This window comes from Rhineura floridana, chromosome 18 (assembly GCF_030035675.1).
Source record: "Rhineura floridana isolate rRhiFlo1 chromosome 18, rRhiFlo1.hap2, whole genome shotgun sequence".
Lineage (NCBI taxonomy): Eukaryota > Metazoa > Chordata > Lepidosauria > Squamata > Rhineuridae > Rhineura > Rhineura floridana.
Genome location: NC_084497.1, coordinates 19,621,807 through 19,633,905, shown reverse-complemented (window position 1 = coordinate 19,633,905; position 12,099 = coordinate 19,621,807). Strand labels below are relative to the sequence as shown.

At 46.1% G+C, this 12,099-nt stretch overlaps 1 protein-coding gene across 4 annotated transcripts; it reads left to right on the top strand.

The window, feature by feature from the left end:
* Nucleotides 1–26: 26 nt before the first annotated feature.
* UBIAD1 (UbiA prenyltransferase domain containing 1) lies at nucleotides 27–10,314 on the top strand. 4 transcript variants are annotated; one of them, XM_061601121.1, is made up of 4 exons: nucleotides 3,486–3,921; nucleotides 6,882–6,919; nucleotides 7,203–7,761; nucleotides 9,263–10,314. In XM_061601121.1, the coding sequence occupies exons 3-4, from the start codon at nucleotides 7,242–7,244 to the stop codon at nucleotides 9,748–9,750; spliced, it is 1,008 nt and encodes a 335-aa protein (XP_061457105.1). In that variant the 5' UTR covers nucleotides 3,486–3,921; nucleotides 6,882–6,919; nucleotides 7,203–7,241; the 3' UTR covers nucleotides 9,751–10,314. The 4 variants fall into 4 exon arrangements, with proteins under 4 accessions (XP_061457104.1, XP_061457105.1, XP_061457103.1 ...); XM_061601119.1 differs by having other exon boundaries at nucleotides 6,882–6,954; XM_061601120.1 differs by lacking the exons at nucleotides 3,486–3,921; nucleotides 6,882–6,919 and adding an exon at nucleotides 27–163.
* The last annotated feature ends 1,785 nt before the right edge of the window (nucleotides 10,315–12,099 follow it).

The following is a 12,099-nucleotide window of genomic DNA, read 5'->3' as shown; positions in this document are numbered from 1 at the left end:
TGTGTCAGAGCACTGAGACCTTGTACCAATAGAGAGTCCTGTAATCAAACGTCTGACATTTGTATGGTTGAATGTGCGGCGCTGAAAAGGTTCCCCCTTTCGCAACTAACGTCTTTCGAAATGCCAAGGGCGTGTGTGGAACTTCCTTCCCGTAATTACGAGAGTAAGTGCGTAACAGAATTGTTACTTCCCCGATACGCAACCGCTGTTACTTTTTATATTTAATGATCAATTATTAAATTTGTTTTCAATATTGGATAGGTTCTTTTAATATGTGAACTTATGAAGAATAGATCTTTCTTACCATATATGTTGAGTAGGCGCGCATAAAGTTTTTCTCCTCCCATTAAGGATATACGTTTCGTTAATAGATATGACCACCTGTTATAAACCACCCTGTTCAGATCTTGTAAGTTCAGGTCTGTGGCTTCTTTTATGGAGTCAATCCATCTCTTGTTTGGTCTTCCTCTTTTTCTACTCCCTTCTGTTTTCCCTAGTCTTAGTGAATCATATCTTCTCGATGGCCTTATAGGCCCCTTCCAACTCTGCTATTCTATGATTCTCATGTGTCCAAAGTATGATAATCTCAGTTTCATCATTTTAGCTTCTAATGATAGTTCTGGTTTCATTTGTTCTGACACCCAATTATTTGTCTTTTTCAGGGTCTGTGGTATGTGCAAAGCTCTCCTCCAATACCACATTTTAAATGAGTTGTTTTTTCTCTTATCTACGTTTTTCATTGTCCAACTTTCACATCCATACATAGAGATCTCAATGGCAATTTTATTAATGTTTTATAATTGTACTATATATATATTTTTTTTTCCACACTTGCTCATATTTTAATTGTGATTTTATTTGTTGTACACCGCCCTGAGAGCTTTCTGCTATAGGGCGGTCTAGAAATGTAATTAAATAAAATAATAAAAATAAAAAATAAAAAAAGATCGGGAATACCATGGTCTGAATGATCCTGACTTTGGTGTTCAGTGGTACATCTTTGCATTTGAGGACCTTTTCTAGTTCTCCCATAGCTGCCCTCCCCAGTCCTAGCCTTCTTCTGATTTCTTGGTTAATGACTGTGCCAAAGTATTGATAATCCTTGACAAGTTTAATGTTCTCATTGTCAACTTTATTATTATTATTATTATTTCCATTTATAGACTGCTTACTATCTAAAAGATCTCAAAGCGGTTTACAATAGAATACACAAGGTACAATAAAAAAATCAAATAAATTTACAAAGCAAAATACATAAACAACTTTAGAGATACATAATTCTTCTGTTGTCATCACTTTAGTCTTCTTGACGTTCAGCTGTGGTCCTGCTTTTGTGCTTTCCTCTTTAACTTTTATCAGCATTCATTTCAAATCATTACTGGTTTCTGCTAGTAGTATGATATCGTTTGCATATTTTAAATTATTGATATTTCTCCCTCCAATTTTCACACCTCCTTCATCTCAGTCCAATCCAGCTTTCTGTATGATATGTTCTGCATATAGATTAAACAAATAGGGTGATAAAATACTCTCCTGTATTTCATCCTTTCTGATTGGAAATCAATCGGTTTCTCCATATTCTGTCCTTACAGTAGTCTCTTTTCCAGAGTCTAGGTTGCGCATCAGGACAATCAGATGCTGTGGCACCCCCATTTCTTTTAAAGCATTCCATAGTTTTTCATGATCTATGTGATGTTCCTGCTTATAGTGTAAATATGGTAAGTGCTGTTTATATAGAAGACATATGGAGTGTGGAGAAAGAGGTGTTTGAGGGTGGATGTTGGGAGTGTGGAGAAAGAGGTGTTTGAGGGTGGAGGTCAGGAGTGTGGAGAAAGAGGGAGTTGGAGTTCTGATTAATAATAAGTCAAGTACAAAACAGGAATAGATGAAACCATACGCTTGTGAAACATTCTAAAACGAATCTTGTTATTTCTGATATTTAATAAATACTTATTTGGTTTACCAAAGGCCTGATCCTTGGCTGGGGGATATACATACCAGAAGGGAGGGCAAGGTAATTACCAAGGCTGAACAGAAACAGTATCTAATGGTGGCAGCGGTGAAGGGAGAAATAATAACAATTCAAGTATCCAGAGCAACCCAGAGTTGTATGCGTTATCTATAAAGATACAAGGGGGTTGGGAACAGCATAAGCACGCAGTCACAAAAGTAACCAGCTAGAGAGAGACTCAGGCAAAGTCTCTGGGAGTATTGGTTATAGGACGTGACTGGTGGTGCTGCCTAGCAGGGGGATCTAGTGAGATCTGTGCTAGAGCGGAGTGAGAAACCATATAAAGGACGGTCCGGACTGGTGTTGTAGAATCTTGGGCATTACTTGACTTGCACGGGATATTAAGGCAATGGTAAGAGGTATTCGGAGGTGGTTTACCATTGCCTTCCTCTGAGTTTGGATTCATCTTAGTCTGGTGTCGCAGCTTAACTATTTCCTCCTCTAGGATGCATACCTTAATGTGGTGAGGGGGTTTGAGAGCGTCGAAGAAGCTGAGAGCAATGTTCTCAGGAGTCTAGACCAAGAAGCTAGACTCCTAGCATGGTTGTTAAAATACTACTTCATTACTTTGAGATAACAGAAAAGGAGATTTCTCCAGTTTGCTCATAAGGACAAATTTTCTCATTATTCCAGGGATTTTGGGTAACTGGGGACCTCCAAATGTTGGTGATACAACTGCCATTAGCCCCAGCTAGCATGACAAATGGTCAGGGATGATGAGATTTGTAGGCCAACATCTGTAGGGCAGATTTCCCACTTCTGTTGCCCTGTCATACCATGAGCAAATAGCCTTTGGCACCCTAAAGACAACAAATTTACCATGGCATAAATGGCCATAGTACATACTACAGTCCACTTTATCAGATGCAGGAGGAGTTATCCTAAGTTTCCGGCATCTGTACACGTGTTGAAGGTTTGTGGCTTGGAAAGAGTGAGGAAATTATTGAATTAGTACTGTCTGATTACTTGGGGTCCATCTTTTTGAGCATCTGCTTTGCTGATGGGTCACGTCAATTTTATGATGTTGCTAACTCTATTATATTATGTCATTTATTATAATTTTTAAACATGTTTTTTGCTTATTATGTATTTTGCTTTTTATTCCTTTGTGTGTGTTTGTGTGGGTAAACTCTCCGGTGACCATTTGATTGACTGATTTATCACAAGTACATCTCACCTTTCCTCCATTTTGGTAAATGGCAAAAAGTCCCAGGTTCAACGCCAGACACCCAAATGGGTCTTTCCCAGCCCTTTTTCTAGAGCTGCTGCTAGCCTGCATTGACAGTATTGAGCTAAAAGGACCAAGGATCTCAGGATAACACAGCTTCCTATTTCGACATCTCTGAACTTTGTGCAGTTCATGTCCTTCCCTGTTTACAATCCCCCCTCCCCCAAAATGTGTGTTTACATCCCTGTAACTCATCTAATGAAGTGGACTCTAGTCCACAAGAGCTTATATGCTCTCTAATAAACATGAGTAGCCTTCAAGTTCATCGACGCTCCGCATTCCTCTGGCTGCTGCAGCAGCAGGCCAGCAGGGCCACCCCTCCGGCAGGTAGCCATTCGCCTTAGATCAAATGGGGCTTCCCTCTGTAACTTTTTGAGAGTTTTTTTTTGCGGGGGGGGGCAGATCTGATGTTTTAACTTGTGTTGTACACCGCTTTGAGTTTTGTTTCGGACATAAGCGGCATACAAATCGTCTAAATAAATGCATAAATCTGAGGGCGGAACTGTTGAGTCAGCGGGGCTCGGTTTCCGGCGGGGCTGTTTTCGGAGGCGGACACGCCTGGTCTCCTTCCGAGGAGGCCGAGAGAGAGAGAGGCGCGGAGGCGTCAATGGCAGAGGGGAAGAGGCAGGAGGTCCGCGGAGAGAGCCTGGGCTTCTCGGTATCCACCTTCTCTGGGCGAATGGTGAGTCCTGGAGGGGAAAGTTGTCCCCCCCCCCATTTCCAGCTACTTCCCTATATCCTCCACTTGTATAGCACTGAAGGGAATGGAGACCTGCCACCGACGGAGGCAGGATACTGGGGATGGGGTGGGGGGGGAGGACAGGGAATTCCCCCACTGCATTTCTTTGTGGGGTAAAAGTTGCTGGCTTTTTAAGGCTGGGTGGAGATGGTGTGTGTGGTGTGGTGGTGTTTGTCCTGTACCTTGAATGGCGAATAAAATAAGATAAAGGTATTTATTTCTTTATTTTATCTATCATTTATTTATTTATATAGCAGCATCGGAGGGCCAAGGAATTCATCCATTGCGTTTCTTTGTGGGGTAAAAGTTTCTGGCTTTTTAATGCTGGGTGGATATATGTGTGTGTGTCTGTGTGTGTGTTGTTGTTTGTCCTGTGCCTTGATCAGAAAAAAAAATTGTAAAGCTATTTATTTATCATTTATATATTTATATGGCAGCATCAGATGCATGTGGCCCCATCACATAAACAATGTTTTAAACAATAAAAAAGCAAGTCCCTGCCTCCAAAAGAGGCGTACCATCTAATAAAATTAAAATAAAATAATGAGGACGACCAAATGGGAAGGGGAACAAAGAGAGGTCAAAGCGAGGACTTCAAATACACATACTCGGGACATCCAAATTATAGAAATGTTTTAAAACCTATATATTTGTGTAGTTATTGTTCTATTTAACAATAACCATATGCTCAAGATGGCGTACAAGTATGTTTCTCCTCTCTGTCCATTTTATCCTCAAGACAATGCTGTGAGGTAGGTTAGGCTGAAAGGCAGTGACTGGCTCCCAAGGTCACCCTGTTTAGTTTAGTTATTGTTATATTTGTGCCCCCCTCCCCCCCAGTCCCCCAAGGAGCTCAAGATAGCATACATGGCTCCCCTCCCTCTTTATTATATCCGCGCAACAACCCTGTGAGGTAGTGTTACTGGCAAGACTGGCCCCCTTGCCAGTGAATGCATAGGGTGGAGGGTTCTTGCTTTCTCCCTTCCTCCGTAGCTACATAGAGTCCTTGTATGTCGAGCATGAGGTCACCTAAGCTCACAGGTTATCAACAGCAGTCTTCTAGCATAGGCGGAGAATAGAGGAGACCCCGCTCAAGAACTCTTTGAGTCTTGGGAGGTACCAGAAATTTTCTGTTTGGGAGTCAAACTTCAGACAGCAGAACAGTCTTTATAATATATGGTGTTTATTCATATGTTGCACACTACAATTTCTAAAATGCATTCTAGGTGGCCTTAGCCATCATTGCAGAAATAGAAGAATAGAAAAATAGAAGCATATATACCAGCAGGAAAGGAATGCTGAGTATCCATTTAACATCAAAGTCGAAGACTCTGAAGGCACGTCTTAGTTACAAGAGGTTACAATAGATGAAGGACTGAGTTAAACTCCAAGTCATATCGCAGAACCAAAGTATATGGAAATGCATGTCATGACACATCGCCCATCAGATGTCATGGATGGAATAGATGCTTGGTTCTCTCCTGAGTGCTATAAACCTGGCCTGTTATACTTTTCTTTCCCCTAAGGGAAGGCATGTTCCCATGGTCTTGTCTGCTTCTTGCTACTTCTCATCAGGCTGTCATCAGATTCTCCTGGTGACTCCCTTTTTTGGAGTTTATTGTTTTCGAGTATATTTTATTGTAGTTTTCTATTGCACTGCATTTTAGTTTCTCAGTTTCGTTGTTTGTTAAATATACTTAATGGGTTGCCTCCAACTAAGTTTTGTTCAGAGTAGACCCATTGAAATTGATGTACCCAAGTTAGTTATGGCCGTTGATTTCCATGGGTCTATTCTAAGTAGGCCCAGCATTGGATGCAACCCATTGTATTTGTAATCTTGTAAACTGCTTAGGGCCTGTCTTCATTTTAAGTGGTGTATAAATGTGTGAAGGAAATAAGGGTGGTTTACAAACAAAAATTAGATTTAACAGCAACACAAAAAAGCTGTACACAAATGAACACCCAAGATAGAGACTCTTTCTTGCTTTTCTTTCTTTCTTTCTACTCATCCAGCTGGAAAAGCTTGTCAAAACAAATATGTCTGCAGTTGTTTCTAGAAACTATAAATAGTGGCTGTCTGTTGTACCTGAATAGGGCTGCTGTTCCACAAAACAGGGGCAGTCACACTGAAAGCCCTGCTCCAAGTTACTGTGTAGTGGGCTTCTGATACGTTGTTGGGTTTCAGTGAGAAACTCGCCTGCAGAACACTGTGCCCTACTGCGTATGTAAAAAAGCAGCATGATGGGTGGATGTAGGGCAGGTAAAGCTTCCATACCCATCACATGTTGTTTTATTTGATTTAGTGCTTGTTTAAAGGCAGCCTTTGCCAGACTAAGGCATACGAGGCCTGTCGAGGGAATGTAGGAAGCTGATCCGGCATCCTGAGCGCAGACTGTTGCTAGTTTGTCTTTAGCAGCAGCTGTACAAAATCTCAGGCCAGAAGTCTTTCCCAGTTTAGATACTTTTTAGGCATTTGATAGACTCAGGTTATGATCTTTGCGATTGTGTTTTGCCCAAGCTTTCTGTGGCTGTATGGGGTGGCGGCGGCTGTTTTATTATTTTTGTTTTACGCTATGATATATTTCCTTTTGTTTTTAACAGTGTTGCAAGTGCTCGGAGATGTTACAGGTTCCAAGTGTTTAATCTAAATAATAATAATATGCCAAGACTGGCAGATTCCTATCAGGTTATACCAGGGGTGAGGGACATTTTTCAGCCCAAGGGCTACATCGACATCTAGGCAACTTTCGGAGGGCCCACATGTCAGTGGTGGGTGGAGCCAGGGGCAAAAGTAGGCGGGCAACCGATGTGACTCTTCCCTTTTACACAGTAGGTTGAATTCCAGTTGCTCAAAAGCCAGAGCTTCCCAACACCCGTAACATCTCTCTCCATCCTTCCTCCAGGCAGGCTGGATCACAGGTCAAGGACACAATCCATCTAGGTGAAAGCACTCAGCGAGGGCGTGGAGCAAGACTGGTGAGGGGTGTGGCCTCGGGAGAGGTCCGAGGGCCAGGTAGAGAAGCCTGGAGGGCTGCATTTGGCTGCTGGGCCTGAGGTCTCCCGCTCCTGGGTTATAGAAATCTAGGGAGCTGCCTACTTTTCTCTGAAAAGGAAATAACTCCCCAAAAGAGAGGGCGAGGGCTGGAGTAAAAGGGACTGAGTGCAGCATTTCCTTGGGTGAATGACTGCATAGATTTTTCTTTTCTCTCTCCCCCACCCCCCAGGTTCACTTCTGACGCCTGGCCTTGCAGCAGCCTGTTTGAATGATGGAAGTGGAGGATGAAATTGAAAAGATCAATATCGTCGGGGAGAACCACCATGAGAGTGAGCCGGGTGATCTGGGGCTGCTCAGCGCCCCAAAGGCCGCCCCCAGCACCTGGCAGCACAAATGCGCCTCTTACGTCCTGGCTCTCCGGCCCTGGAGCTTCAGTGCCTCCCTCACCCCAGTGGCCCTGGGCAGTGCCCTTGCCTACCGCTCCCGGGGGACTTTGGACCCAGGACTGCTGGTTGGCAGCGCGGTGACCGTCTTGGCGGTCCACGGGGCCGGGAACCTTGTGAACACCTACTACGACTTCTCCAAGGGGATCGACCACAAGAAAAGCGATGACCGGACCTTGGTGGACCGGATTCTGGAGCCCCAAGACGTGGTCAGATTCGGGGTCTTCTTGTACACCCTCGGCTGCATCTCTGCAGCTTGCCTGTATTGCCTCTCCACCCTCAAGCTGGAGCATCTGGCCTTGATCTACTTTGGAGGCCTCTCCAGCTCCTTCCTTTATACTGGAGGTAAGGAATCCACAAGCCACGAATGCAACCCTTGCTTGTTGCAGACCAGCTTTCCCTGACCTGGTGCTCTCCAGGTGTTTGCCCTGATGGGAGTTGGGAGTCCAGAACATCTGGACGACTCCGAGCTGGCAAAAGGCAGTTGCAGAGAAGCCAAGTTCAGTAGCTGAAGTAACAAAGGCTCTGCGCCAGAACTCTGCAGTGGGAGTTCTGTGCCAAGAAGGGTGAATTTTGTAACCTGTATAAATGAAGCAGTTGGTGTAAGCAGTTGTGTATTTATTTATTAAATTGCACAAGGGAGATGGACAAAGTTGCTATGAAAACTGAGGTCCTTGGGGATGCCAAATCTTGCTCTTAGTGTTGCACTCTAAGCTTTTTCACAGCATTCATGCGGCCCTGGTTATGGGCACTGCAAATCCTAGGAGCTACCTTCCATCAAGTCAGACTGGAAGGCTATCGGGTTTAGTGTTGTCTGCACTGATTGACAGCTGCTCCTCAGAGTTTTAAGCAAGAGCCTTTTCCCAGCCCTACTTGGAGACAGGGGGATTTATTTATTTATTTATTTATTTTGTTGCATTTATATACCGCCCATAGCAAGTAGCTCTCAGGGCGGTAAACAGAATAGGATAAAATACATACATCATCATAATAAAATCACAAAACATATAAGACGCAATGAAAACAAAATACAATTAAACAAAATATAAGATGATAAAAGGATTAGTATTACAAGATTAAAAAGATAAAAAGATTAAAATGATTAAAATGCCTGGGAGCATAAGAAGGTCTTTACCTGGCGCCGGAAAGATAATAATGTAGGCGCCAGGCGTACCTCTTCGGATTGAACCGGGGACCTTCTGCATGCAAAGCAGATGTTCTACCAACGAGCTACGGTCTCTTATAAGTGTTTTCCGACTTCATTCAAACCGTTTGTTGCCTTGAGAGGCAAAGGTGTAGCCTCCTAAGGCAGTCTTGAGTTGGCTAGCGGAGGAGGATCAGGCCTCCTCTGCCAGTCCTCTTGGTTTGTGTGCTGCCTGCGGAGGATAAGGAGGCCGCCCCTCAGGCCTGTTCCCTCTTCTGTGGCCAGCATGGAGACATGGGGTCCGAGTTCCTCAGCAGGCTGACAGAAATAAGTAAATTTGCCGGCTTATTTACAAGGCTGTCCTAAGGGTCGTGGTCTGCTGTTTTTAACTCCCATTTGCTGATGATGGAAGTCTTTTAATTTTTCCCAACCTCTCACTTCCTGTTCTTCTGTTCATGGACAATAAGGCTACCAGTGGCTACTAGCCGAGATAGCTGTGTTGTCTCTACACTGTCAGAGGCAGCCCTGATTGGGAATCGCAAGTGGGGAGAGTTGCTGCTCCACTCGGGTCCTCCTTGCGGGCTTTCCATCATGGGCGTCCGCTTGGCCACTGTGAGGAAAGGGTGCTGGACCAGATGGGCCCCGATTAGCCTCATCCAGTGGCCAGGCTCTTCTTAGGGTTTTCTTGTGTTGTGACTGCAGGCATCGGCTTTAAGTACGTGGCGCTGGGCGACGTGGTGATCCTCATCACCTTTGGGCCGCTGGCTGTGATGTTTGCCTACGCCGTGCAGGTGGGCTACCTGTCCGTCTCACCCTTGCTCTACGCCGTCCCGCTGGCCCTGAGCACCGAGGCCATCCTGCACAGCAACAACACCCGGGACATGGAGTCGGACCGGCAGGCGGGCATCGTCACTCTGGCCATCCTCATCGGCCCCACCCTCTCCTACTTCCTCTACAACACCCTCCTCTTCCTGCCTTACCTGATCTTCTGCGTCCTGGCCACGCGGTACACCATCAGCATGGCCCTCCCGCTGCTCACCGCCCCCCTGGCCTTCTCCCTGGAGAGGCAGTTCCGCAGCCAAAGCTTCGTCAAGATCCCCCAAAGGACAGCCAAGCTGAACCTCTTGCTGGGATTCTTCTACGTCTTTGCCATCCTCTTGGCGCCTCCGGGTGCCCTCCCCAAGCTTTAGGGGGGCACCGCTGGGCTCTGGGTCTGCAGCGGGAAAGTTCCTGTGAGGGGGCCAGGGCTGGAAACTGTGGGTGATCCCTTGAGATCTAAGAGCAGCGCAGGTTGGTTATTCTACCTCCGTCTGCCCTCAGCCAGCTCCCCACCTGCCTTTCGGCTTGCTTACATCCAGTCCAAGGGGTGGCAGTGGCTGGCAGTTTCCTCCTCCTCCGTCCGTTACCCTTACAGAACTCAGTGAGGAGGAGAACGGCAGCAAAACTAGAACGAGTTGGCTCCACCTCTCATTGGCTCCGGTTCCGCTTTCTCTGGGCCCGCCTCCCTGCTCATTTCAGTGGGCACTAGCCGCCCCTGCCTGGGAGATGCTGGTGGACTTTTCTGGCCTTTCCTCAGACAGAAGAACTGCAGGCTTCGCGATTGAGCTTTTTGTCTTAACAGCTTAGGGGACTGGGCCGTTGATCTCGAGTTGTGCCAGCCCTGTATACTGCCTGTCTCTGTAAGGATGCTACAACCGTGGCGGGGTTTTTTTTGTCTTGTTTAGAAAACCAGAAATAAATATATATATATTAAAGTTTAACTCTCAAAGTCTTGTTTGCGATCCCCTACCCTCCGAAGCTGGTTAAATACATTAAAATTAATTTTTTTAAAATAGCTGGCTTTCTAGAATAGGACGCCCATTCCCTCTCAAAGCACGCAGAATAAAATCCTTTAAACATTTTAAACAAACCTGAACAAGAAATCCAAAGAGACGTACAAGGCAGCCTCCCCATCACTAAGCAGGTGTTTGTGCTTAGGGACCTGTGTTCTTGGACTGCATCTCCCATCAGCCAGTGTGGCCAACGATCAGGGATGATGGGAGATGGAGTCCAGCACCATCTGGAGGAGACACAGATTCTCCCACCCCTGACCTAAAAGAGGTGGCTGAGTAGCAGAAGCCAAGGGAAGTTGGATGCCTATTTGGTTACACCGGTGAACATCCAAAATGTGTCAGTTGACAAGAGATGGCAAGGGTCTTGTGGCTGCCCGAAATCACAGACTTGCACTTGTGGTAATGGTTATTAGGCGATTGTCCACGTGTGTTTGGATATTCACTAGGTTGGGGGCTTTGCTGTCACCTCCTGATGCTGTTTCCCTTGCAGTGTGTCCACCATAACATGCATGGCTTCCGGAAGGAGTTTGCAGATGGCGTCTGTAACTCTCTTCAGTACACGGAAGTTAAGCTCGCCATTGGTGTTTTAGGCTGTTTATTGCTAGACAATGCTTTAGCCAGATGCACCGAGGGCTTTCTGTGCTCAATTCTCCTACCGACTGCTGAAGGCCTGTCCTTCTCTCCTCCTTCATGCCACCCTTTTCCTTCTCCGTTGCTGCTATCTTGGCAGTGATCACCTTCGGTGCCAGGCTTAGGCGCTCAGCCCATGATCCAGGGTTGGGCAAACATTAAGTCAAGAGTTCCTCCCACTGGCCTCCAGCAGATCTCTGTTTACTTCCAAGGGCGGAAGGGAAGGGCTGGTTTAGAAATATTTCACCTGCCTCGCCTTTTGGCAAGAGGGACACCGGACGCAAACCCCAACCGGGCCTGCCGGTTCTGCAGCAAACTGGCTCAGCTCGCCCTGCTGTGAGTTTCTTCACTTCTCTTAACACAAGTGTTTCACACATATATATATATATATATTGCAATAGCGGCTTTGATGGGTGCAACAGAGGGCTAATTTATGTGAGCCCCATGAGGCTTGGCTTTCTTCCTGGGTGGTTTTGATGTGTGTTGTGCCATGATATATCCCCCAGCGTCCCTGGATGCAATGTCACTTTAAGCAGCGTAGGGAGCCGCGGAATCTGGACAATGCCTCTTCTGGGTTTACTTGGAGGAGGGGAGGGGGTAGTGTGTCAGGGTTTGGATGTGGGGATCTCAGGGTTGCTTCTGATGAGTAGGAGACAACTCTGTGTTTCTCATCTGACAATCCAGCCACGTAGGGTGGAGTTGTGTCAGCATTCAGTGGCATCGCCCGGGCAGCTTGGTTGATGGGCAGCAGTAGAGGCTGTGAGCCCTCCACACAACTGGCTTCCAGCGGTGGGTTTATTTCCCCCCAGAGCTTGAAGGTCCATCCTCCTCGGTGGCTTCCATGCCACCGCCATAGAGTTACATGAGAGGAACGCACAGCCCTCACTTCTGGTTTCTGTTGGAATGACACAGTATGCGGGGCACAGTAAGGGAGGCGCTCTGCCACCAAATCTCTGCAGCTCACTGTTCTGTTTCTTGGTGGTGGTCGCCCTGATGCATTGCCGTGTCCAAGTAGAGACTGGAAATGGACTGCCTTCACGTGATCCTGACTTATGGCTACCCTATGAATAGGGTGTT